We start from the raw sequence: 23,353 nt of genomic DNA, 5'->3' as shown, positions 1-23,353 counted from the left end.
TCTCCTCAGTTCTGTCATCCATGACAGTTCAGAATGTATTGAGTGCCACATGACAGCATGCATCTGTACAAATATAGAATGTCTGTACAAAAGAATATGCAATCTTGACTATCCTCAGAAACAAATTCTGTTTAGTGTAAAGGAAAAATTTTAGCTGTGAAAATTATGTGAATGGATAACTGTGATCAATTTCAGATTTGACAATTACTTAATTGAACAAATTATTATTTAAATATTTCTCACTCGTGTAAGTATGGTCATGCAAATATGCCTGCTTTAAATCTTTGAAAAGTTACTAGTGCATTGTATACTTCAAATGGTCTTCTGCTAAACTCACAAACCAAGTGTTTTATGTTGTTTCTGTGTTTGTCGGACGTGTTTGTTTTTTTGTTGGTTGTATTTTTTTTTTGTTATTGTTGTTGTTTTTTCGGGTGTGTGTGTGTTTGTTGTTGTTGTTTTTTTGGTGTTTTACTGTTGTTGATTTTTGCGGGTTTTTTGCTCTTGTATTTTGTTGGTTTTATTTGTTTTGTTTTGTTTTGTTTTTTTGTGTGTGTGTTTTGTGTGTTGTTTTTTTGGGGGTGTGGGTTGGGTTTTTTTTGGGGGGGGTATTCCTCCAGTACCACTTAATTATGATTCATGCTTGGTGTAAGATTATTCGATTTTAAAAGGGGGAATGGGGGAAATGCACCTTTTCTGGTTGTACTATTCCATTGTTGGTATTGAAGAGTTGCATATATTTTGGCACAGCAAGACTACGGGGAATGCGTTAGATTCCTGGCGTTTCCTTGTTACACCTCGACTAAAATGTCTCTTAATATGATCTTAACTTATCTGTCGGTATATCCTGGGTCAAAGCCACCTGTGGAATGTTCCTCAGATTCATCTAGCAAAACCTCACCCTGATTAACAAGTTATTCTACACCACCTCATGTCACTTTTGTTAACCCAAGGCCCCGATAATTGAAGTTAACGAAATTAGTGGACGGTTTAATGGCCCCCATTAAGGCCTACAAGACCATACTGATGTGCCTCTTTTTAAAAATCCTTGGGACATTCATGACAGCCATGGAAGTGTTAAAATCAGGAATGATTCTTGACCCTACTAGGATGTGTTTGGTGTTACGTTTTACAGACATAAACGTCCAAGCATAGGATGTTTATCGTGAATAGTTTTATCTATTCTCATACTTGACATTAATGTTTATATGACAAGATCCCTTCCTATATTTGAAGATTTTATATCACAATAAAGCTTTACAATATTCCAATTCTACAAATGTACCAAATGGAGACTAGACTAGTACAGAAGAACTAAATTGTGGATTCAGTAAATACCCACGCAAGAAATAATGTACAAGTATTACTGGTTAAAGGTTACACATAATACTCGGCCCTACTATGGGTCAAGTATATGGCTGAAAGGATAAAATCAGCCAAAATACCTGTATTTAAGGCCCTATTTGCGGCCGGTCACGAATGTGAAGTATTTGTCGAACTTAATTATGTGAGGCATATGCTTCTTCTATCAAGGTTTCCAGTTGTCATGCGTTCCGCACTGGGTAAGTTGAAAGGCACAAGTCGGGGTCCCTTTACCCTTTACTTCCGATACATGTATATACCGGGATATAATTTTCTAAGAGCTCAATAATATCCAGTACCCCATGACATTAGGTGCATAACCAGTACGTGAACTGCACCGTTACTGTTGCTGCATACAGTTAGGTTCAGTTACAGTGACTGCCCAGGACCGTCTCATACTGGTACATCATTGACGGTGAAGGTAAACATTAAAAGTCATCTAACAGAAGGAATTCCTGTTTTCTGAAGGATATCGTTCCAACCAGACGAGGTGTATTTTTAAAGACGAAAACCTCCTGCAAGTTATCCATCACACCCTATATTGGCTAACTAGTGATGGAGAGTTGACTGGTTCAGTGACTGCTTAATATTTGATACAAACTTCTGGGTGAAACGTTTCTGAAGTTGAAATACATGCTATTTTCTTTGCAATGAGGGAAATAACTCATGCGACTGGTCATTATAATAGGGTTCCAGACCTGAACCTTTGTTGTTTTCAATGTAATATTTGTCCACTATTGTCCGCAATAGCTTATTCACTCATCAAGAGTTCAGATCTACAGAAAAGTGTACTTCTTCCAACAAATGTATACTTACGGCCCTTCTATTACTCAATGTTTGCACAACGCGATATTCAAAGTACGAGTTGTAACCGCACACAAACAATTAATTCTATGCATAGCAATTATATATTCTTGTCATACTTTTCTGAAATGTTAAACTCCCAACCCCTGCTTTCATTATGCATTTCCTATAAAGATACCCGAATTGTGAAAACCTGACATGAATATGCATTCCCCGAACGCGTGTTTATCACGAACGTTTGTGGATTTATTTCATAGTTCATTCGGCGTTTTGGTTGTTTGGGGGTTGTTTTTTATCTTTAAAAAGGGGGCGGCTTTTCACTTTTAAAGTTTTAATTTTACCCAGTATTTTCATATAATATTTTTCATCATTTTTTTTTACTACACGTGAACTGATTGAAACACATTGTTCTTATTTTTATAGTTTTATAGTCCTGTTTTGATGTTGCAAAAGATTATTCAAAAAGGTTTGCAAATATATGTCTATACAATTCAATGTCATGAACAAGTCAACGTAATTGAACGGTATTTTGCCGATGTTATTTTGTTCTCATTTTAAGCAAAAACATCCTTTGGGCTCACCCACTTAATCAGACATTTATCAACGAGCATGAAACCTCACAGATCTGTTCCACAGATTAAATTAATCTTGAAGGAAGACTGTTCCCATTACTTTAACTGAATGTCTGCTGTGTGTTCAATGTAGGTATAGTGGACAGTTCAGGGATACGGTTTTATGTAACTCGCCAACTGAGGCAGTACGATTCCGGAATCATGGAACTAGGACTGGAATACACCGACAAAATGGCTCTACCCCCAGGACTTCCTTCTGTCTCACTTTCAGGATTCTGTGTACAGACGTGTACTCAAGTCGTGAGTATTTTAAATATGGTCTTTCAATGATATCTAATCAATGTTACATTTTATTGAATTATGTTAGTTAAAACAGTATCACAACTGTACTGTGCAGTATAACATTTGCAAATGGACGCTTTATAAACATTGGTGGATATTAAAATATGCTAAAATCATGTCACAGGGTGTTCCATCCAGAGGGATACACATCTTCGCCTCACAGCTCCACACACATTTAACAGGGAAAAAAGTGTACACTCGCCATGTTCGAGACGACAGGGAATTACCAGAGCTTAATCGCGACAATCATTACAGTCCCCACTTCCAAGAGATCAGGCGGCTGCCAGTTCCTGTCAACATTCTCCCTGTAAGTTTACTAAATTGTAGACGATTGAGATTAATTATGTTGGTATGTACTAGTTAAAGTCGTCACATTGGCATGTTTTGCATGGCATCTGATAAGAGGAAGTTATGAACCATACGTCACAACTAGTCACGAATTGGAAAACCTATCCATTATCAGCTCGACCTTGGGAATTTTGTCCGAGTTCATTAACACTTTTAAGGTGATGTGAGCTTATTTGCCATCATCTATGTGACTTTGTAGAAATGTGGCACCAGGGGCTAATTGTTTGTTGTAGAGAGCCAACGCCACCGGTGTGGTGGGTTAGTTTGACAGTGACGACTGCTGTTTTACAGTGAACATTAACAACGTGGGTGTGGAGAAACCAAACTTTACACAAAATTATCATAGCATAAACCACATATAAGTGTGTGCCATTTTATCATTTTAGGTTTTTCTTGTGCTCAGGAGAAGCCCCCAGTACTAAATCTTGATGTTCTGGAACAAAACCTCCAGCACGATTGAAACACAATACATAAACGTCGAATTAAACCTCTTAAACAGTCAATGAGCAGGGTCAGGGTGTTATATCAGTTTGGAGAGGTCAGTATAGGTTAAACACCCTTGCAAGGTAGTTGTTTAAATAAACTCTGCGTGGGCTTTAGCTCTGCATTAGCCCGAGCAGAGTTTATTTAAATAACTACCGTAGTGAGGGGGATTAAACTTCCAAAATTCCAAGCCAGGCAGCCGGACTGGTTACTTTAAAAAAATATCAGTCCGGATACAAACTTCCTGTCCGGTTTTCAACAATGAAAAAAAATCAGGTTTCTGAATACTTTACCGTTTGTAGGCATCGCAATGAACAACATAGCACTTACAGGCAATGCTCCGAGTAAAACTGAAAGTACATCAGCCTGGTTCCCTGGGTCTGTTATAATTATCATAATACATTAAACACCTCAAACTGACGACAAGAGAACCTGTCTGATATTATGAAATATTTACTGTTAGGGGTAAAAACATCTACCAGACTACCGGGCAGGCTACTTTTGACCGCCCGAGATGAAAATAGACCGTTCCGGACGGTCGGGCAGGCGGGAATTTTAAACGCTGTTAAAAACGGCTTACACCACGAGGGCATACTTATTTAATACGCGTGTAATGTATTAGGCATGATGAAGATTATCAAAATAAGTACAATTTATTGTTTTTAAATAGAAATAATTGCCCAAGGGCAGTTATTCAGTTATGCTAATACAACACTTCCAAGAACAATGGACATAACTTTCACTGGTGGTTTAACACCAGATATTGACATTGTGCTCGGTTATTGATAATGATGTGATTTCTAAAGGATTACATGTCAAACTCTTGTGAAAATGTCCGCTCTTGGTAACGTTGTGCGTCCCTATTTATCGGCCCCACAAAATGAGTAAATGGTGTGCCATGTTTGCTTCTATTAATGAATTACATTCGTTCTTTTTTTATATACGAACACTATGAAAGTTACGGTTACGATTAAAATTAAAGTCAATGTAATAAAACTAGAAATGTTCTATTGAAATTTCTTCTGGATCAGGCACGTTTCATATTAAACCGGAAGTGAGGTTATTAAACGAAATTGTTCATAACTTTCTTATTGCGACTACTACAGAACCTGTACTGAATGGGCATGTGTCAACTGTCAACTGATGTCACACTGTCAAACATAGTTCATAATACATATGATGATAGGTATGTTTGAAGGTATTCAGGAAACGGTGGAGTGGATCTGCTTCTGGTTTTGCAGGGAACGTTAAGACCTTTGTGGTTGAATTTGCGTTGGATTTTGAATCATACCACCTTTATTCCGATTTACATGTTGCAAAGTTGGGTTGTTATATTCATATCATCCTAACCTTACTGTTCACCACACCTGCTGCTGATTATTCTGTCTCATCTAACCCATCTTTTTATGAATTCTGCAATCATTAAAAGACGTCACATAAACAATACAGTCGTTACAAAAACGTAAAAGGACAATCAGAGACCATTTAGATAAATAACAGTAACATCAAAAGGAACACTTCTTTATTACAGTAGAAGCATTTGCTTGATAGCGGTGTTAAAACGTCGCATCTGTTGCAATACAGGAGTTGTCTATCCACACAAAAGTGTTCCTCTTCATCATACCAGCTTCTATATGCCACTTAAAGAAACAGTAACATCTTTAAAACTCAGTACCTTTAGCCAGCCTGGCTTTTCCTTAAATAAATGACAAATAAATGCCTAAAATGTTTAAATGGTTCAAAGTGATTAAATGTAAACGTTTGGCAAAATGAACTTCATGTTGGTGGAAGGTTCACGCAATCAAGCAAATTATATTTGACAGATAATAGATTTAGCGTTAGATTCTTAAAAAGATGGTTTGTGGCGGATATAGAATGTGTGATAAAGTATTTAACATTAGTACCGATTAATAAATGCAATTGTTTGTCCTGTTCCAAATGAATATGCATTTGTTTAAGGGTGATGCGCTGGTTACTACATGTGAGTACAACACAGTGTCGAGGAAGAACGTCACTGTGGTGAGTTGTTTGAATCACTGAAGAGCAATATATATAATGGAGCCAGTTATTCTTATGTACTTGCAAAAGGTATCATTTCCTACTTCGTTTGTTTGGGAGAGTTCTTGTAGCTGCTGACTTTTGTACTTTATGTTTAATGAATTGTGCGATGGTTCCAAACAGGACCGTTTCGTGAGTAAAGTTCTGTGTTTATTGTGAGTTATATTACCCGGACGGCTCGCAGACATTTTCGAAATGTGTGATTTGATAGAAGATGCCTAATCCTCTGTCACCTCACATTACACCACGACCAATGGTTTCTGTGACGATCTAGTTTTCATCCTGGGTATCCAGTCTAGGCCCAATTTCAAAACCTGACCACTGCTGCTGCTAGCTGAATATTATCATTATATTAACTTCTACCATATTTGATACCGCTATTGAATATTGTGCTGCCACTCTATTGTGTAATCCCATTGTAATGATTTTGCAGTAGTTTGTCCAATTACAACACTGTATTACAATGAAATACAATACCATAGATCACTCTCCCCCTTCGGAAAAGTATAGACAGATGGATTAAGATGAAAAGGCAAAATCAAAATGTAACGCTATCAAAACTGATCACGCTCCAACAACTTTTGAAAATATAGATTCACGATGACGATTTAGCTAAAATTACAAATAGCGTTATTATTATTATTCTTGGATATTTATATAACGCACATATCCACGCACTAGTGCATGCTCAAGGCGCTGGTATTTTGGCGCTGGTATTGATCATTAGATGTCAATCTCAACAGCACATCTTATCAATCTCAAATCCCTGGGGAACATTTTGTGTCTTAGTTTTGCCTTTTTATCTTAATACATCTACTTTCACTTGAGTAATAAACTTGTATTAGAGCCAGCGACGAAGAAAGAAGATAGGTGGAAACAGTATTGTACGGACACAACACTTATTAAGACTTTCGGATGCAGCAGATATGATCGTTTGAAACCATCTGTAGTAGCATGCGTGTTAATAAAATGACAATGAACAGACTGGCAAGCCCTCCTCCCTGTCAGCTTGTCAGCATTTCTGTTTCAAATCAGTAATGATATGCGATCAGTAATTATACTTGATGACACCAGTGAGACATATTTAACTTAATTGGCGGTCTGACATTGAAGATTATCGTATGTCCAGAAGACATGTATTGTTGCCGGCTCTTTCCGAATGCATGTGCTCGAACATTTCTATCACTGATGATCTTTCAAATACGATTAATGACATAAATATTCTGAAATTACAGCGTTATTGTTCACACATATTCAGTGGTCGTTCTTCGGATAGTGTGGGCTGTCCACCCACCTTACACTGACAAATCATCAAACTATATGTATAGGGTGGTACATCGTAGATCACCTGGTCACAGGTAAGCTTCTTTCACAATTATTGTAATTATATTCTATGTCCATCTCGCGTGACGCTCAGCAGCCACGGACAGACCGTTCAATGACATGACAAATACACGACCTACACACATACGTCATGCTGCTTGTTTTGTAGGGGGGTCTTGCCATAACAGACGAGATGTGTGTAAACTATGTCCACTACTACCCCCGTGTGGATCTGGAAGTATGCAAGAGCTCCATTGATACATCAGCATTACAGTCGTTCTTCAAATTCATGAACAAGTGAGTATGTTCAGGACAAGTGTTGTCGCCATTTCTATGACTGAATGTAAACTCTACAACAACAAACAGAAACGCAAACGTGGTTTTCAAATGTATACTTTATGTGTCATATAAATAGTCAATAGTTACAATAAATCGTTCAAGTTTAGTAGAAGATATTATTATTCTTTTTATTGACTAAAGTTCATCATGGAACACTTGAACCATAGAACGTCAAGGTGAAGGTCATCTATTCTCAATGTCTTGTTTGTTCACCATGATGTATCGTCGCCCCATGGAACCAATGAGATTACGAATTGTGGCCAGGGGAATGTTCACCCACTCTTCCTGCAGTGTTTTTGCCTACTGTTGGAGGTTCTGTGGCTGTTTTAACGTGATCGCAGACGTTGACCAAGAGCATGTAACACATGTTCCATTGGGTTTATATCTGGAGACCTTGACAGTCACACGGAAGTACTTGGAAGTTGTCTTCGCGTGTGAGGTCGAGCATTGTTGTCTTGACAAATGACGTTTTCCTGTTGGATAATAGGAACGCAGAAGAATTTCATCTGTGTAACGTTGTGTCCTTAAATTGCCCTGGACGTGTACCCAGTTCTACCAGCATGGGAGATAGAAGACCACATCTTTACACTTCCGCCATCAAACTTGTCCATTTTTTGCATGACGTCATTAAACATGCGTCAAGTTATTTCCATACGCCTATGTCCTTGACACAATTGACGTCGCAACCGACGATGCTGATCAATCTGAAAGACCCCTCGTATTGGTTGTCGATCGGGTCTGGGTTGGTGACGTGTTGCCCCTCATTACGGTTCCATAGTCTTGGAAAGGTGCTTGGCGATACGTTGAAAAACCTGGCTCCGTCAGATATTTCCAGTTTTCTACTTTTGCCTTTCTAATTTTGCACCATATATCTCTAACCACTCTTCCAGCTAGATGACTAAGGCCTTCAATATGATGAAGGAGGAGATGTGGCGTCCAAAACTCTTCCACCAGATTACTCCCAAAGCCTCATATCTTGTCCTGACCAGAAAAAGAGATAGAGAGTGGTCATCCTCTCGTCAAAAGAATACCATTTTAGAGTGAAACTCTATGCCATTCCGACAAATGATTTTCTACAGAAGCAAATGGTGTAGCTCAGTATGAGACTCACCCTGAATAACTAAAACAGTGTATCAGTATTGTCTTACCTACTCACAACTCACCAACTCACAAGTGACCCTACTTTATCGGAGGATGTTTCTCTTATCCGTTGTTACTTATTTGTTGCTGCGGGAGGATAACTCTACCCATTGACGGGAGGATAACTCTACCCATTGACGGGAGGATAACTCTACCCATTGACGGGAGGATAACTCTACCCATTGACGGTCCCATTGTACCATGTGGTGTGATGGACGCATATTTTCATGATGCCTTTTGTGAAGTATCTTCTCACTTGTGTTGGCCAAATAGAGAGTTCCCGGTTTAGGCTAAAAAATAAAGATATTAGATGGCAACTTGCATTGCACAATGTTCCCACATTTGACGTTGTAAAAGCTGAAAGAATCATTCTAGCTTAAGACAAGAGCACACAAGTTACAGTGGATGTTATGTTTTCTGCCTTAACTCTTACTTGTTCTCATTTCTGCCATTTACAATCTGTGTTTATCTGTTTGACCGCGTGAAAATATATTGTTTTACCTGAAAGCAATGTGCTCTGGTTGAGTAAAATTGGGAATTTCCATCCAAATAGCGCAGCACTGAAATGAGTTAAGTTTTGTGTCTGTTTCATTTCATATATTTCAGTATTAAGGGCACGTGAAGACCCGGGTTAGAATTGTCTTCAGCAACAGATGCTTGTCGTAAGAGGCGACTAACGAGATCGGATTGTCAGGCTCGCTGACTTGGTTGACACATGTATTTTTATCACTGGATTGTCTGGTCCAGGCTGGGTTGTTTACAGATAGCCCCCATATAGCTGGAATACTGCTGAGCTCGGCGTTAAACAACAACAATTAGGCCTCAGGTCCACCTACAGCTAATACAATGAAAGTATTTTGAAATAGAGTGCTACAGAAAACATCTATAGTTGTAACAGTAGGGGAATTATGGGATCCAGTCCTCTGATATAAGTTATGTTAGCATTCAGCAAATGCCATGCATAAAATGACATTTTGAATTACATAATGGACGAAATCATAGTGGCCTATTGATGCACTATCTCCACCCAATAGTGTGTATATCTCCTAAAAAAGTGTTCTTAATTATTTACTAAGTCAAAAATGAACTTTTCAGAATGGAATTGCAGCCGACCTCTCCACTGAAGACTAGCCGTGCTAACTACCACGGAATTGATTGGAACCCTCTCAACATACACCTGTTGGAATACTTGTACGACACTTCATCACTTTCTGTGCAGTGTAACAAATCAGATGGACAACGATTTTGTGTAAGTAACAAATAGACACTTAGAAAAAACATGTGACACAAATAGGGGATTGCATGAAGTGAAAAGAGTATCAAAGATACTGATCTGATAGTTTGTGATATGTGATATAAATGACAAAATAATTGAATGTTAAAGGAAGCTGTCTGACAGTGTGGGATCATGATCTGGTTTTGTCTTCACTGGGACCTGGGGATACTAATCTTGCTCAGTTACAAATGTCTAGGCCTAGATTGCGAATGCTACACCACCTTGGCACAACGACGTCTTTTTCGATTGAAATGGCAGAACCCAGATCTTGGCATGCCTACACTTTTGCACTTCTGCTGTACTGTCATGTTTCACCATGACTTCTGTTACTCTGTATAATGCCTGAGTGAGTATGGTCACACGCCGCTTTTACCATACTTCCAGCAATATCACGGTGGGGAACAAAATTATGCTAGATTGCTTATAATATGCAATTTACACGTCTGAGTTCTGTTTGGGAAGCTTCAACTGAGAACAAGTCCTGGCAGGTATCATTGAACGTGACTGTTTGGCTATTTCTCAACAGACAAAGGCATGAGGGCTAAAACAGTTACTAAGTACAACACGAAGACAGCGTTCTATAATCCCCAGTGCAGGATGGTGGCTACACTAATGCTTAGTCTCTGAATATCATTTGTAACAAACAAGCCCATTTAAATTGAAAAGGAGCCCTAGGGGGACCAGAGATTCAGAACCTGAGGAAATCTAGACTTGCTTTATTTAGGGCTTTAGCACTGCAGAGAGGGCTAGGCAGTAGGGAAAATAATGTGGTTCAGGGACTGTGAGACAGACTAGATGGTGGGAGAACCAGCAGAAATAACTAAGTATACTGTATTTCTGACGTTCTGGTGTCCCCCGCCGTGATGTTGCTGGAATATTGCTAAAAGCGGCGTAAAACCAAACTCAGTCAGTCAGTCAGTCAGTATTTCTGACGAACTTACTAAAGAGGGTTGCTCACAGTTATTTCAGCTTAATGTGGGACGAAAATTCAAAGTACTGCTTGTCTTAAGCTGTCAAGCCGAGAAACATGACTGGGGCCAACACCTATGTGAACCCATGACCATAGGCTTCTACGGTGCCCAAGGGACGCAACTCTGCGCAGCGACGAGTTAGACGACTGACTGACCACCAATGCATCGTGCCCTGCCATGGAGCACATTAGAATTTTGTTTGTTGATATGGTAGTGAATAATAGGGACGTAAGGATAACTATACAGAGAAGAGCCCTTAGGAAGATATGGGCACGTTCAGTCATTTGAAATTTGTTTTTATTTGAAAATATACACCGAATTTAGTCCAATTTTCAGTCTTGATCAGTATATTTCAGATAAACTTGCAACGTTAAGTCAGTGTAAGACAGAAAGGTTGGCTGAAGGATACTTTGACTTAACACCAGAAAATATTAGTTTTTGTTTTAAGGGGAGTAACAATAATCCACTTAGTGCCGTTTGTCTCATGGTGAAACAAAATATTTACAATTTGAGAAGAAAAGGGAGAATTAGGAAAACCTAATTTTAAAAGCTTCCCAAAAGAAATATTAAGTTACTATCAAGCATGTAAATTTATCGCCTTTACAAACAACAATCAGTCCAATTTTATTACATTTTGGTCCTCTTTCCACACGCTATTTGTAGACTTATAGCTTAATATTTAATTGTAAACCTTAAAGAGTACACTTTAATGTTTCAATGATTTGCCTTGCAGGTGATTAGAAACAGTCAAACATGCAGTAGACGTTTTCATACACTGCACTATGTATACTTATGTACATGTAAACATCTGTTGAGAAATAATGGGTAATGTTAAATGACTTGTACCGTGCTGGTTACCAGATGCAGTCAAACATACACAAGTTGTAATTCATATACAATACGAAACATTATGTACCGATGCCTACCTATATATTATGTAGTTATGCCTACTTATCTATATGTAATATCTGCAAAGAAAGAATGGTCAATGTAACACCGTCTAAGGTAGATAAACCTGTAGATACTACCTATTTATGTATGCCTTGTATATGTGAACATCTACTCATAAAACGTTAAAATAAAAAAATAGAAAAGTTAAGTCAGTGTAATTAATTTTCGAACCTTTGGTCCATGTAACTTCATCAGTTTCTGAGAAAGGTGGGCACTTTGGTGGAGAAAATATAGTCAGCGCCATAACTCTGTCACAAAGACACCTATTTTCGAACCATTTGAGATTGATTGGGACCATGAATATTTCATTTCTTTTTCATTTCATGGAGCTCAAACATCGAATTACATCACTTTCACTTACGCCGGAGTTAGGTTACTGATTACAACCGTCTGCATGCTAGCCGGCTAACTGTACGCCGTTAACCAACTCACCTGACTAAGCTGAGACATCGAAAAACACTGACACTAACACTGACAAAAACTCTCCTAACGGGAAGAGATTTTACACTCCAGGATTATGCCCGGCACCATAACCCGATGTGGCACCATCAAGAATTCCACTTCTTCCCAAACTTGAAGAGGCACGGCTGGCGACGGTGCAATTCGCTGGGGAGTGTTGTGTCTCTTTGTCATGCTAGACTAGACCTAGAAACATTACGGGGATTCGGGCCCACAGTCATAGGTTTCTAGGTCTGACAGCACTACACCCTTTATCATGGGTTTTACCTATTGAGTAAACGGTTGAGACCTGCTTATCTTCGTCTTCCTCGCTCATTACGCTGATACGCCGTATCAAAACTGAAAAACGTTACATTCCAGCTGTTATTCACATTTATCCTCCTCCAGTGTAACTATGACGTTCCACCATATGTGATACCATCCAGTCGTTGTATCAGCAGATGTCATAATCTGTCATGTATTTCCACATACTATATACTTTCAGGGTACCTGGAATGGTGTTCCGCCTACAAGTGCCTTCAGTGGTCTCATGCATCAAGGAAGCATATGCAAAGGATCGGACTCGCCCATCTTGCTGTAAAATCACAGACAGAATTAGATTGTCAGTACCATCTTCTCCGAACTACATATATCTGAATTGATTACTGAGTGTCACTGTAATGATCTGTGTGGTATGTGAAACAGCATCAAGCGTTTCCCATGTTTCACGTTATACATGGAACTGATACTTGTGTGTATCCAAGTCCTAATGTGCATTACAATGCATCATGTGTATGAAAAGTGTGAACAATACATGGCAATTTGGTTGGATCTCATTCTCGTGCATTCTATTGTCCAAACAGTTTCAGCCGAAATCTAAAACCACGTGACCTGTACATGTGTACAGGATCAAATGACCTTTAGATGTAACAAGCAACAAATTATTGTTCAGAAACGTTTTCATTAACATATTACACCGAGGATAATATAACAACATTGGAGAGACCGAAACCACAGAAACGAAGGAATACTTTAATGTGCTAGCAACATGTTCAAGTTACAGAGATGGTAATAACATCTTGCAGTTACCGGGTCTGTGGATCTTTATATGGCACTGTTTAGACGTTATACTTTAGATCTAATTATATTTTAAAATTCTTCAAAGGCATTTGAAGTTGGTGTAGTAATGCAAGACAAATATGGATAACAACTTCTTGATTTATTTTACACAACGTTTCTGGGCTGGTTCTTGCCCCTTCGTCAGGTGGATAATGATCATAGTGAACAATACAGTTATATAAATATTGATGTACAGGAAGCCAGATATGTAAATAAGTATATACAAGCGCAAGGGGGGAAGGATATATAATTAAGTATGTACGAACAATGCAGTGAGATGAAAGAGAAGAATACAAGGATAGGGTATTATTGTAAAAACAAGAGTATGTTTACACAGCAGAGTGGTTTGGGAGTCTATAATTTCTTGGTGATGCACCAGGCGCTAGGGAGGTAAACCCCTTGATCCCTGTTGATCTCGGGTACTAATCTTATGTTGATTGATTCAAGAAGTTTTCTTTTGCGCCAATTACTGATGTTGGAAGCCAGGATTTCAGTGAGTTGCCAGTTGATAGAGTGATTTGGATTTTTGACGATGTGTTCTGAGAGAGCATATTTGAGATCAGATTTTTCAACTGAAGTTTTATGTTCTTTTAGCCTGATGTTGAACGGCCGGCAAGTTTCTCCAATATAACTGCTTCCAATCACTACAAATTTTGTAGATGCATCCTCTGGGATTGGGTTTGGTCTGGTTGCTGCCACCTCTTCTATTCGCTCTCAGGATTGATTTCAAAGTTTTATCAGAATAAAATGTCACATCTACACTGGCAGTTTTTCTAAGAGGTCGGCTGATGTGATGACTAATCTGGCCTTCGTAGGGAATGTTGATCCGGATGGGAGCTGGTTCGGGTTTGGGTGGACGGTCATTTTGTTGATGGAGGATTGTGGCTACGGTCTGCTCTACAAGTTGTTTGGGATATCCGTTGAGGGTGGTGAAGGTTGTTTTGAGGTGGTCGATTTCATCTTGGAGTTGGGCTAGGTCGCAGATAGCCTTGGCACGTCTGGTTAGGGTCGAAACTATGGCTCGTTTTATTTGTGGATGGTGGTTGGATAGATAATGAATATACTGGTCAGTGTGTGTTGGTTTTCTGTAGACAGAGGGAGTGATCTTGTTAGATGAATTGTCGAGAGATACATCAAGGAAAGGCAGCTTGTCTTGATCCTCAATTTCCAAGGTGAACTGGATGCGGCTGTGCTGTTTGTTGAGGTGATCTAGGAGGACTGCAGGGTTGTGGTCAGGATCAAGGATGGCGAAAGTGTCATCCACTTTCCTGTACCAGCATAATGGCTGGAACGGCGATGTTTGTAGGGCTGACTCTTCAAAGCTGTTCATGAAGATTTCAGTCATCAGAGGGGACAGTGGTGAACCCATGGGGAGCCCATGAATCTGTTGATAGATGTTGTTCTGCCATGTGAAATATGAAGTCTGGAAACAGCTGGATACCAGTTCGATTATACTGTCTATGCTGAGTTCTGTGTCAAGATGTCAACACAACTGTCTAATTGTGCACGGAGAATGTCCAGAACTTCGTATAATGGAATGTTTGTAAATAAGTCAACTACATCATAGCTGACCATTCGGCCTGATAATTTAGCGTCCAACAAATGATGCCGAGTCGCTGATTAAGGATTTACCTTCTTTCCCCAAGGGAGCAAGCACTTTAGAAAGAAATTGAGCTGTATTGTAGTAAACTGAAGCTCGTGAGCACACAAGGATTCTAGTTTTGACAGGCTTTTTATGAATTTTCACAGTGGCACGGGCATAAGGAGATTGACTATTAATTGGATTTAACTTATTGTACAGTGTCATTGATTTGCTTGCTGTCATGGAGATCCTTTGTACATACTTAATTATATATCCTTCCCCCCTTGCGCTTGTATATACTTATTTACATATCTGGCTTCCTGTACATCAATATATATATAACTGTATTGTTCACTATGATCATGATCCACCTGACGAAGGGGCAAGAACCAGCCCAGAAACGTTGTGTAAAATAACTCAAGAAGTTGTTATCCATAACATTGTCTTGCATAATTATATTTAGATAACAATAAACTAGGCCTACTATTTTATCAAATTAAAGCTGATAGATCCCTTATGATTCTATAAATGACTGAGCTCTCACTCCCTCTCAGTAACTTCACAGGTCAATGTGTGGATGACGTAACGCCACCATTGTAAGAGTCCAAGCATCGACCCTACAGTGGATGAGAATCTCCAGGTTACCGATGGCTCACCCCATAGTGAGATGGCCCCTGTAATGATACACTGTGCATCGTAACATGCGGGACAGGAGAGACGATCATTTGCAACGACATTTCTCTGGAACACGACACCCGTCTGAAGGAGATACAATCATCGTCCTTCTGCTACTGTCAGATATGGGCTGGGCTAACATTCACTCGCCATTCACATACATCGGGCACTGTGTGTTTGTAATGTAAATGCTAATATTGTGATATGTAGACCTTATACTGTATCAAATACCCAAATAATGAAAACTTGATAGTACTGACATAAAATGTTAATATTCACCTGTGATGATATATAAAGCCTGCCTAGATGATTAGGGATCCACAACCAAACTGTGCTCTCACGAACCGTCATGGTGACATTGTTCACTACGAATGAACATAAGATACCTGTACATTTGCACTTGTGTATGGTATATGTTGCATTTATTAGTATTCCACAAGTGTCAACGTTACCCTTAAGCGCCCCTTGTAAAAAGGCCAGTTACATGTGTTCACTATAGTCTACAAACTACATCAACTGTTCTGAAGTCACTCATCTTTCTGTAAACAAAAAAGGAGGGAAAATGACCTGTCAACACATGAACATGAACAACTGTTCACCTGAAAACCAACACGCCTACCATATACAATGTTTTAATTATTTATTTGAGACATTGAACATTGTACCCAAGATCAAATAAAATAAATTATCATGACTCGAGTAAGGGTCGCTTTGAATTCTACGTAGAAAGGCCGTGCCAGATTGTGACTCAAAAGTTGTAACATGTTGTCACCAAGGACTGGAGCAGCTGGAATACTGATGCTGGTTACTGGAAGTTTCACGCTATCCTTCATGTCAAACAGTCTTGTGGAGAGTTTGGTCTTGTCTTGGTTTTTCTTTTGTTGATTTTTGTTTATGTTGTTGTTTGTTTGTTGTTGTTGTTTTGTATAAAAATTATGGGGCGGCGACACTGGTCTCTTTTCCTCAACTTTCTAGTTATGGTGGGAGGATCTGACCTGACTGCAATGAAACCCTATCACATAATCCGTATGCCAGAAGCACAGACTAAGCTTTTCAATAAATCTTTTGATTTTGCCAACCCTATTAGAAATTCAGATTCACCAAGAAGCATAACCACCTAAGTAAAAAGTTCGTCAGCAACGACTCACAAGAATAGTTCACTCAGACAGCAACACCACTTCCTGACACATTGCCATCAAACACAGTTCTTCATCTTCTTGACAATCATTATCTCAGTCCGTTCAACAACCTCAATATGTGAACCAAGTTGTTGGGCAGTGGCACGTATTTCGCATGTTGTGTCTGCGTTTTGTTCTTCATATATTTCGCCTACTGTCACATTTCTACAGTCTGATTTAGCAGCACTATTCAGTCAGCTTCAGAATATTTGGTGATTTAAACGGACATATCCACTTTGGGGTGGGGAAATGTCTAATTCAAGGGGGAAAGACTTAATGAGTTATACATATACTTATTTCCCCTTGATAAACCCAGCATTCTGCAACTGAAACTTACTCTTTATCACTTTCAAACATATTCCAACCTACTGGACGAATTTGACTTGTCTAAAATGAGCTCAGAGGACGTGACATTTTCACGGGTTACATGGTGTAAAATGCCACGTAAAATACGGACAGTTCAGCTGACAATTCTTCCTCTGCAAAAATATGTACCGAAAGGAAAATCAATGTTCATTAATAAAGGTGAAGATCATAATTAATATATATATTTCTCCTTCATGAGTTACCTACCACTGACGGCAGTGTCACGATATTGCGATATCTTCTATTATTGCCCATTAGTACTTACATGTACGTAAACACTTATTTAATTCATCCTTAGAAACATTAGTTAAATATCTGGGCAACGGGACGTTTTCCAGTACCTTAAAAAGGTCGGGATAATAATACAAATCTGTCTAAGGATTAATGCCAGGCCACCATTGCGTATTATGAAACACAGCGTCACATATAGAAAGTGGTCAAATGTAACATGTTATATTGGGGATTACACTTTCACTGTAAAGTACAGATTCTAATGATGAGATGAGTCCCATCCGATATATGCACCCAAACTCTAAGAGTCGGGCACCTGACCGCCAGCACACATAGATTTTACCCATTCAACCACTGCCTGCGTCCAAGATAAACCAGCTAAACACATGACCAAAGGACAGGTTAATGTAGACAAGACAAACGAGAGTTCGAGAAATCCCAAATACATGTACATGTATTTTCTAAAGGTCTGGCCCTTTTGACTTTTCTTGGGCCCTTTTGACTTTTCTTGGGCCCTTTTGACATTTCCAGTTTTGGCCCTTTGACCTGTTCCCGTTGGGAGCTCTTTGTTGTCGGACTAAATTATTTGTTTAAAGAAGGGTGAAAATCCTGTAAATCCCAATAGCACACCTGACAAGTATCTTGGGTGACCAATGAGACAATACACCAATGTGAAAAACCCGAAACAAAGTCACATGACCAGTTGAGTGAGTGAGCGAATTTAAGTTTTAAGCCACAGTCAGCAATATTCCAGCTATATGGCGGTGGTCTGTAAATAATCGAGTCTGGACCAGACCATCTAGTGATCAACCGCATGAGCATCGATTTACGCAATTGGGATACGATGACATGTCAATATAGAACAAACTTGATGGATAACAACTTCTTTCATTCGTGAGTGCGACATTTCGATACAGATTCTTGTACCGTGTCAAGCAGGAATCCTCACTTCTTTTATTCGTGAGTGCGACGTTTCGATACAGATTCTTGTACCGTGTCAAGCAGGAATCCTGTATCGAAACGTCGCACTCACGAATATAAGAAGTTGTTATCCATAAAGTTTGTTCTATATTGTACTTTCCAACTTCTAACATGCCACTCAAAGAAGACATGTGTCAACCAAGTCAGCGAGCCTGACCACCGGGTAACGTTAGTCACCTCTTGCGACACTTCAAGCATCGTTTACTGAAGATCAATTCTAACCCGGATTTTCACGGGTCAGGACCAGTTGAGAAACTGTCACGAGTGATAACATTATATACACGTTTTCAATATTACACTTTTAAGACACATGACATGGAACTGGTTTCTTCGTCAGCTACAGATGAATGGGATATCGTCTCTGTGTGTGGATACTGATTGGTACATACCTCGAACAAGTTAATGGCCTGACATTACTGCTATAAATTTAGTCTTTTTTAATTTTGATATTTTCTTTTTATGTATTTGTTGTAGCATTCAACAGAATCATTCCACTCCATTTAGTCTGTCACCGAGAAGTTGTTTCGATGTGAGACAGACAATATGCACTAGGGTTGCATTTAGGGCGTGTGTGTGAAATATGACTCACCTAGAGAATATATAAAGTCTAGACATTGATGATGATGTTCGTCATTGGCTTGTGAAGATGAAGATGACTTCTGATCACGGGGGTTGGAGATGGATGATGAGGCCAATTCTCGCTCGAATAACAGATATTACTATCATTATACAAAATATAAAAATTCACTGAAAACACATCGTGAAGTTCAAAAGTGTATAAAAATACAATAATAAATTAATAATGCTAGGATCATAAGGCAAACATATAGCAGAAGTTAAACTTCAAAATGTTTTGATTTGTCTTAATATCACAATAACCAAGATGGAAATATTAATGGGTAAAAAAGACGACTGTATTTTCCAATTAATTCCAAGACGAAACTGTATTTCATTTTTGTTGATTAATGTAAGGATACTCCCATATACCACCAACTGGGCTTGTGGGTGGCGCAGCAGAGATCGCAACCCAGTCAAGAATTATGATATATCACCTGGGTAGAGGAAACAATTACAAAAGCAACAACCAGTCTTGGGGAACTGCTCTAGATCAGTGTCCCTTTAAACAGAACAAAGGTCAGTAACAGCTATCACCCTCCAGGTGAATGCGAGGATTGTTACTTCTGTCCCACCCATATCCTTTGCAGAACATCATTCCCACAATGCCTATATGAAACACCTCATTTCACTGCCTTGACCGAATGACTGAGATCTTATTTAGAACTTTACAAAGTAGTTTAAAAAAATGAAGCCTATCCTTGTGTAAAACCACTTCTTTATAACTTCCATCTTTGGGTTGTAAATGAGAGCAGACGTGGCGCCCTCTTGATCAGGTGGACAGTCATTTGGTGTGTCATCCTGGTGCCAGCCAAACCAGTCTGTTGTAAGTCCTTGTGCTCCCAGACAGAATATATGGTACAGCTTGGTGGTAATCACCACCAACTGTATCATAGCAGGTACTGTACTGAATCATAGGAAACAACAAAGGAAATATGACTGGATGAGGTGATTGCCCCCTATCCATCCCATGCTGAACCATACAACCAAGTCTGTACGTGTTTCTACATTTTTGTACATAAATTTTATTCTGAACATGATTTTAGAAATGGCATTTTGTCATTTACAACAATCAATCAGAGAGAAAGCAGCACATTATTGCCAGTTTGCACCTTTGAGAACTGTCAGTTAACCATTTTCATTGCAACTAGTGTATCTCCAAATACATGTATATCTAACACCAAACAGTGAATGACATACAGTTTGAAAGCAGCAACTTGTTATATCTGTGATAGTTTAAATGTTTTCCCATTTCTAGTGTGCATATTTCTCCTGCCATTGACAGATAACACCAGCTATGTCATGGATCACCTGACGATGTTTCAGTTAGACGTTTGTTGAGATGAATGTGAAATGTAATATTTTGTTACAATGTACATGATTTCACCAAGTAAATCATAGCCAACTGGTAAATCATATCCAACAGGGACATTTCAGCCATGTCATGGCATCCTGTAATTTGACTGGAGTCAGGTCCAAGCAAACCTGTGGTTGACACCATGATCCACATCTGATGCCCTCCGCTAGAGTAGTATGACATGATCTAGCCCTCGGCTAGAGTACTATGACATGATCTAGCCCTCGGCTAGAGTAGTATGACATTATCTAGCCGTGGACTAGAGTACTATGACATGATCTAGCCTTCGACTAGAGTACAATGACATGAATCAAGTCATGAACTGAAGCATGGCATACAACAAACAGGGGTCCATGAGGACCCAATACAAGTGGACTGCACAAAACATCAGACCAAGACAGGGCTTGTGTTTTATCTCAACTCAGTGCTACATTGACAGATAAATACACATAAATTAATGACATATTATTTACCTTGATTTTGTATTTAAGTCAGAACAAAACACACAGTTAACAAAAGCTACAATGCATGAGTGCCAGTGTTACACATATACTTGAATTTCACTTCATTATGGGGTTCACAAAACATTTCAAGAGATCATCACCTTCATACTCCATGATTTGTTTTGATGGGTATAGCATTCATGTACAGCTGATCTGACCATAATGTTGAATTTAGTCCAAATTATTTGGATCCAAAATACTCATCATAAAGTTTCTGAATAACACCCTGTTCACATGCCACATTATACACACCTGAGCGTTTTTACAGGTGCTGTATATTTGTAAATAAAAGCAAAAGTAAAGATATTTTCTGTTCACATGAAGAATGTGTGCAAAATATTTGTGCTGACAAAGGTATCAGAGTAGTTCTCTAAACTTGCTCTTAAAACCAAGATGAATAGGCGTCTCAATGCGAAAAGAAAAAAGGATTTTTCTATATTTCTATACACAGGATTATCACTGGGTCTCACTCCGGAACAAAAAGTGTGTAAAACAGAGGTCCAGAGCCTGTGGAATGACATTGTAAACATTTTCAAACAGACTGGGTGGCAAATATTCAGATGACGAAAGAAACATTTTACTTCCTTTGTCCAGACCCACAGGAATCATATTATGGAAGTACGGACATTGATCATACAGTATATTTATATATTCAGCTGTTTAAAAGTGTTTATGACACTTGTTAAAACAAAGATGATGAACTAAGTCAAATTTCAAAAGGCAGAGGAGGATGTCAAAGCAGTACTGGTTTGTTTTGAATCAGTCTTGGAATTTCCGAACTGTGGTGGATGCACATTCCCATAATAAACCCAGTCCATGCCTACAGGGATTATCTAAACATGAATGGGTTCTGTTCCATTTTGTCTTTTGCTCAGTTTGTGAGCAGCTTGGATTGTGTTTGCGTATAGAATGATCGCCTGCTCTGAGCTATTAATAGAGTTCCTGTCACATGTTGCTTTTAAGATTCCTAAGCAAAAGTATTTTGCATTCACATGGCACTACATACATAGTATGTACACATACTTATATGTATATATATACTTTTGCATGACCTCTTCAGGTCATGTAAATAAATCTAAGAGCAATGATGCACACACAGGTAAATGTGTTAACATGACCGTTGCACACCAGGAATATATTTACTCATGTATGCCCAAATACACCTGTATCAGCTGGCATGTGGACAGGGCATTCACCACCTGTGTATGATCAACACATAGTTGGAACAGTTCAGCTCACATCAATTCAGTATAAATTCATATTTAAATCATAGCAAAATGAGAGGAAGCCCCTTTTAATTCCGTGGAGACATTTTTTGGAGTCTGCTGACATTATGTCCAGTAATACCAGGAAGTTCACATCATGGGGAGGTTAAGTTACACATCATGCTACCACAATAATATTGACTTTGTAAACATAAAAATAATGGTGGCTCATCATAATATATTAGAGGTGATTTCACCTATCACATACTTAATGCAAATCTTACTGACACTTTTGAAATTCCAGAGACAGGACATGTAACAAGTGAGCAAAGTCAAGTCAGAATTCTGTTGGCAAATTTCAAAGACAGCTTTGTAAGAGAATTTAAGAAAATCATTTTTTTTACCTATAAATTCTGAGTGGTGACAATAAATATGTTTTTTCACTCTCCCACAACTTCAGATGTCAACATTACTCATGAAACCAACATGAATTCTTAAGTTTCCATGAGACATATCGAAAATTAGATTCAGACTTAGAATACATTTAAGGAGAGAGCCATTTTATTCGTTCCTACCATCTCCCTCCCTAATGTACTATCTATAGCTGGCACTACCTCCTATTTCCATATAATCCCTTAGGACAGTGCTCTATAGGGGGAGTCTGGCCATGTGCAAATATCAAACACTGATGACAGCTGAAGATTAACTGATAATCTCATAGAAGCTGTGAATTCTGCAGATTTTGACAGACCCTGTAACTGTGGTAACCTAGACTTGCCACATATTCTAGCCTTGCATGGGCTGTATTGGGTATAGTTGTTTCTGGGTCTGTATGACGAAGTCTTCCCTATTCTCCAGAAGTGAAACAAGAAACATGAACAGAGTGTACAATGTAAGATGGACATTCCTGGCAGTATATTGTCAACACTTTCCAGAAATGAAAAAGGTAATTACCATAGAATTAACTAAGAAGTAATCCATTTGCCATGTCAGTATCTGATAACTGGTCACAGTGCAGTTTTCAAAGGTCAAACGTTCTTTGACATGCATATGAACTTGCAGCCACTCAGTAGTCCAGGGAGCAGATGAAATGGAAGATAAAGTAGTTAGTTTGTAGAAGCCTCACAATATATCCAA

The 23,353-nt window shown here is 38.8% G+C and overlaps 1 protein-coding gene across 1 annotated transcript in view; it reads left to right on the top strand.

The window, feature by feature from the left end:
- LOC124253288 (dopamine beta-hydroxylase-like) overlaps positions 1–19,423 on the top strand; it is a 35,229-nt gene extending 15,806 nt beyond the window's left edge. The window contains exons 11-18 of the mRNA XM_046687031.1: positions 2,869–3,035; positions 3,202–3,384; positions 5,868–5,927; positions 7,459–7,586; positions 9,864–10,017; positions 12,910–13,001; positions 18,152–18,155; positions 19,132–19,423. Of these exons, the coding sequence (XP_046542987.1) occupies positions 2,869–3,035; positions 3,202–3,384; positions 5,868–5,927; positions 7,459–7,586; positions 9,864–10,017; positions 12,910–13,001; positions 18,152–18,155; positions 19,132–19,140 (797 nt within the window). The 3' untranslated portion in view covers positions 19,141–19,423. The remainder of the gene's footprint in view (positions 1–2,868; positions 3,036–3,201; positions 3,385–5,867; positions 5,928–7,458; positions 7,587–9,863; positions 10,018–12,909; positions 13,002–18,151; positions 18,156–19,131) is intronic.
- Positions 19,424–23,353: the final 3,930 nt, after the last annotated feature.

Source organism: Haliotis rubra, unplaced genomic scaffold (assembly GCF_003918875.1).
Source record: "Haliotis rubra isolate DU_JTF1 unplaced genomic scaffold, ASM391887v1 Scf538, whole genome shotgun sequence".
Lineage (NCBI taxonomy): Eukaryota > Metazoa > Mollusca > Gastropoda > Lepetellida > Haliotidae > Haliotis > Haliotis rubra.
Note: the sequence above shows the minus strand (reverse complement) of the source record. Positions and strands in the feature narration are given on the sequence as shown.